At 36.7% G+C, this 5,619-nt stretch overlaps 1 protein-coding gene across 1 annotated transcript in view; it reads right to left on the reverse strand.

Moving 5' to 3' along the window:
- Positions 1-270: 270 nt before the first annotated feature.
- The window catches only part of eif3hb (eukaryotic translation initiation factor 3, subunit H, b), a 104,816-nt gene continuing 99,467 nt past the window's right edge, over positions 271-5,619 (reverse strand). The window contains 2 exon segments of the mRNA NM_001035264.2: positions 271-621; positions 4,147-4,279. Coding sequence (NP_001030341.1) covers positions 524-621; positions 4,147-4,279 — 231 coding nt within the window. The 3' untranslated portion in view covers positions 271-523.

Genomic DNA, 5,619 nt, shown 5'->3' on the forward strand with positions numbered 1-5,619 from the left:
GATAGATAGATAGATAGATAGATAGATAGATAGATAGATAGATAGATAGATAGATAGATAGATAGATAGATAGATAGATAGATAGATAGATAGATGCCTTCAGGAAATAAAATGATATAACTACAGTACAGCAAAATAAACGAGACAAAATAAAGACTGAATTGAAAAACTGGTGTAAAATCTCTTCCAGGCTTTAGAAACACAGTCGTCTTCATCCTTCAGTGCTGTCAAACTCATTTATACTCCACAATGAGACTTTCAAAACACAAGTAGACACCAAAGCATTTATTACCCAATCTCCGACATCTCTTTTTACACATTATTGACAGGTACACTGATTTCCTTTCAAAGAAATGATAACTTAGTCCACATTTTATACTATACATGCTGAAATAAACGGACCCGTCTGATGGGTATTCAAGCCCCTGTTGAGCGTATATTTACTGGGTCTGGTCTAGAAATGTGAAATAAAAGCATTAAAAAGCAGCTGAATGTGTTAAATTAACCAGACACTAATCTTGTTTTAACTACTCGGCCCTTGCAGAGCTTCAGCCATGAAGAGTTTCCCCAGATTCTGAGACGTGAACTCCTTGATGGTCTGGCAGTATGTGTTGATCTGACCTGAAAAGAAGAAACAAGTCATGTTTTGAAGAATACAAGGCAAAGAGAGGAGATCTTGAGGGAAGTGAAGATACATTTTTCAGCTGGCTTTTATTAAAGGGATAGATCCCCAAAAAATAAAATGTCTGTCATAATTTGCTCAACCTTTTACTTGTTTCAAACCTTCATGAGTTTATTTATTATGTTAAACACAAAAGAAGATAATCTGAAGAATGCTGGACACCTGTAACCATTGACTTACATAGTATTTGTGTTTTCTATTACGGAAGTCCATAGTTACAGGTTTCCAGCTTTCTTCAAAATATCTTGTTTTTTTGTTTTTTCTTTATTGGTTTCTTTCCTCTCTTAAACACAAAAGAAAATATTTTGAAGATTGTTGGCAACCTGTAACCATTGACTTCCATAGTATTTGTTTTTTTACTATGCAAGTCAATGGTTTCCAGCTTTCTTCAAAATATCTTCTTTTGTATTTAAATGAAGGAAAAAATATCATCAACAAAAACACAAAAGAAGATATTTTGAAGAATGTTGGAAACCTGTAACCATTGACTTTCATAGTATTTGTTTTTTACTGTGCAAGTCAATGGTTTCCAGCTTTCTTCGAAATATCTCCTTTTGTGTTTAAATGAAGAAAAAAAAACTCATCAAGAAAAACACAAAAGAAGATATTTTGAAGAATGTTGGAAACCTGTTACCATTGACGTTCATAGTATTTGTTTTCCTACAATGAAAGTCAATGGTTACCGGTTTCCAGCTTTCTTCAAAATATTTTCTTTTGTGTTTAAGTGACGAAACGCAAACAGATTTTGAACAAATAAGGGGTAAATATGTTGGCTGAACTATAAATAAATCTATATGCATGTGGCTTTTAAAATGGCCCTACTTGAAACTGAACGTGTGATTGGATTCTGATGTGCATAATGATTTCTATTACATCAAATAATATTAATAATAATAATTTGAACAAACATTGCATAGTTTCTCAATCAAGGTTTTGTTTTGATTGCAAAAGCTTCCCAAATTTCATTGAAATCATGAAGCCGTGTGTTTCTTAGTGAACAGGCCTGTACAGTTCTATACTGTAGAGTCCATCAGTCTGGGATATGAGTGGATGTGACAGACGGATCGTCCTGCTCTCAGGCAGAAGCTCATCTATAATCTACTGCCTCCAGAACAAGTTAGAAACAATCGCTTTAAATCCATCTCTTGCAAGGCCTCTGTAATGTTCCCCATAAATTACACTTCCTCCCTCCATCTCCACACCACAGAAATAGAGAAGAGCAAATCCCTTCACATCCAAACTAAACTAAACCAGATCAAACCTACTCACATCCCAACCAAATAGAGCATATTCACATTCAAACCAGATAGAACCTATCCACATTCAAACCAGATTAAACATCTTCACATAGAAAAACCAGGCAAAACCCCTTGGCTTCCAAATCAAATCAAACAAACTCAAACCTCTTCACATCCATAACAGAAAAAGTGTTTCATAACCAAACCAAATCAAACCAGGCCAACAGTCTTAACATTCAAACCAGACCAAACTTCTTCACATACAAGCTATTTCAAACCAGATCACACAGGTTCACATCCAGACCAGATCAAACAAGATCACACCTCTTCACATTTAAACCAGACCAAGCCTCTTTACATCTAAACTATATCAAACCAGACCAAACCTCTTCACATACAAGCTATATCAAACCAGATCACACCGGTTCACATCTAGACCAGATCAAACCAGATCACACCTCTTCACATTTAAACCAGACCAAGCCTCTTTACGGCCAAACTATATCAAACCAGACCAAACCTCTTCACATACAAGCTATATCAAACCAAACCTCTTCAAATTCTAACTATATCAAACCAGATCCAACCTCTTCACATCTAAACCTTTTCATTTCCAAACTATATCAAACCAGCCCAAACTTTAAAAAAAAAAAATTTAAACCAAGTCAAACTAACATCTAAACCAAACCACTTTACATCCAAACCAAATCCCTTTACATACAAATCAAATCTCTTTTCATCCAAACTATATTAAACCAGAATCAATCTCTTCACATCTAAACCTCTTCATATCCAAACAATATCAAACCAGCCCAAACGTGTTCACATCCAAACCAGACCAAACCTCTTTAAATCTAAACTATATCAAACCAGATCATACCTATTCACATCCAAACCAGACAAAGCCTCTTTACATCCAAACCCTACTAAACCAGACCAAACGTATTCACATCCTAACCAGATCAAACCTCTTCACATCTAAACCAAATCTCTTTAAATCCAAACCAAACCTCTTCACATTTTACCCTATATTAAACCAGACCAAACCTCTTCACATCTAAACCAAATCTCTTCACATTTAAATTATATCAAACCAGATCCAACCTCTTAACATCCAAACCTCTTCATATCCAAACTATATCAAACCAGCCCAAACGTATAAACATCCAAACCAGACCAAACCTCCTCACATACAAACTATATTAAACCAGACCAAACATATTCAAATCCAAACCAGACCAAGCCTCTTTACATACAAACTATACAAAACCAGACCAAATGTATTCACATCCAAACCAAATCTCTTTACATCCAAACCAAACCTCTTCACATTTAAACTATATCAAACCAGATCCAACCTCTTCACATCCAAACCTTTTCATTTCGAAACTATATCAAACGAGCCCAAACGTATTCACATCTAAACCAGATCCAACCTCTTCACATCCAAACCGAATCTCTTTACATCCAAACCAAACCTCTTCACATTTAAACTATATCAAACCAGATTCAACCTCTTCACATCCAAACCTTTTCATTTCCAAACTATATCAAACCAGCCCAAACTTAAAAAAAAATTTAAACCAAGTCAAACTAACATCTAAACCAAACCACTTTACATCCAAACCAAATCTCTTTACATCCAAACCAAATCTCTTTACATCCAAACTATATTAAACCAGATCCAACCTCTTCACATCCAAACCTTTTCATATCCAATCTATATCAAACCAGCCCAAACGTATTCATCTCCAAACCAGATTAAACTAGACAGATACAGAAACAGATAAAAAAACTTTACTTCCAAACCATACCGAAGTAGATCAAACCACATTACATCCAAACCAGATCAAACCTATTCATATCCAAACCGGTACCTTAACTCTTAAAAGTCTAACAAAACCTCAAAATGTTTAAAAAATTATGTTTTTTAAGTTTTTTTTTTAAACCAGGTCAAACTAGACAGACAAATTTTTCACATCTAAACAAAAGCAAACCAGATCAAACCACTTTACATCCAAACCAGATCAAAGCATATTAAACATATTTATATCCAAACCAGTTCCTTAACCCTGAAAACCCTAACATGTACCTCAAAGCGACCGGTTTATGGAACATTTGAACAAAATAAATGAAAATAAGAATGGTTTCTAAATCAATTTGTGACATACCCAAAGTATATATATGTGAAGTGAATAAATGACTGTGATTGTACAGATGACATACTGGCGATGAGCAGCGTGTCCATGCGTGGCGGCGGCTGCGGAGGCTTGAACATCTTGGTCAGGTCTTCTTCTGGCAGAGGCGGCTCTCCACGGCTCTGCCTCTGTGCGTTCTCCTGCTGACGTCTCTGGACATACTGGAGAAGAAGAAAATGATTAGCATACCATGACTCATAATTAGCATAATTACTGATTATTAACCAGTACACACATAACCAAAACATTCAGCACTGGCCTTAAGTCATGATAAAAACCTCCTAGCAATGTAAGAAAATATGCTGTACTACATCATGCTACAATGTCTTTATTCATGCTGGTAACTGTGTTAAAAAAACATGCTAATAGTGTTCTTGATGCATTCGAATAATGTGCTAAAACAACTAGTAGTATTGATAGTATTCATACATGATAGTCTTGTTGTTCTAGAAACATGTTTAACCTGTGCTAGATGCATTACCAGTGTGCTAAAACATGTCAACAATGTGATAAATCATGTTAAAACATGTTAACAGTGTGGTAAATCAAACTATAAAATGCTAAAAGTGTGCTCTAAGCATGCTAGCTGTATGGTAATTTATGTTAGAAACATGCTAACAATGGTAAACATGTTATCAGTGAGCGAAATCATGCTAGAAACCTGCTAAGAGTGTGTAAATCAAGACAAAGATATTTAAAAGTGTGCTCTAAACATGCTAGCAGTGTAGAAAGCCATGCTAAAACATGCTAGCAATGTAAGAAAACATGCAGTGCTACATCATGTTGCAAACAAAACAAGTGTCTTAATTTATAAAAGATTGGTAACCACACCTAAAAATGCTAATGGTGTTCTAGATGCATTTTAACATATGCTTAAACATGTTGTGCTAAATCATGATGGTATTGTTGTTCAAGAAACACAACGGCAGGCCTGGATTGGCTAATCGGGAGAACCGGGAGAATTCCCGGTGGGCCGGTCTGTTTTTTGGCCGCGAGGGCCGGTGACCCTAGCTGCTTGCACTCTCAGCAGTTGCACTTTTTTCATTTATTTGTTTATTTGACCATAACCTCACTCTTTTTATTCAATATTTTGCCACAGCACCGCTCTTTTTATTTTCTCGCAGCCCCGTGAGCAAAATGCAGCCCGCAGGTTAATGAGGATCATCATTAACCTGCCGGCTGTACCCCATTCCACCCCAAACAGCGGCACCTTAGTGAATCCCTGCTGAAAAATCCAGCTTAAACCAGCCTAGGCTGGTTGGCTGGTTTTAGCTGGTCGACCAGGCTGGTTTTAGAAGGGTTTTGGCCATTTCCAGTCTGGTTTCCAGCCATTTCCAGCCTGGTTTTAGCTGGTCAGGCTGGCAGATGACCAGCTAAAACCAGCTTGACCAGCCTAGCAGGCTGGGAGCCCAGCCAAAACCAGCTATGTCCAGCTTAAACCAGGCTGGTCAAGCTGGTTTTAGCTGGATTTAGCTGGTAATTTCCCAGCCTGACCAGCTAA

This window comes from Danio rerio, chromosome 19 (genome assembly GCF_049306965.1).
Source record: "Danio rerio strain Tuebingen ecotype United States chromosome 19, GRCz12tu, whole genome shotgun sequence".
In the NCBI taxonomy this organism is placed as follows: Eukaryota; Metazoa; Chordata; class Actinopteri; order Cypriniformes; family Danionidae; genus Danio; species Danio rerio.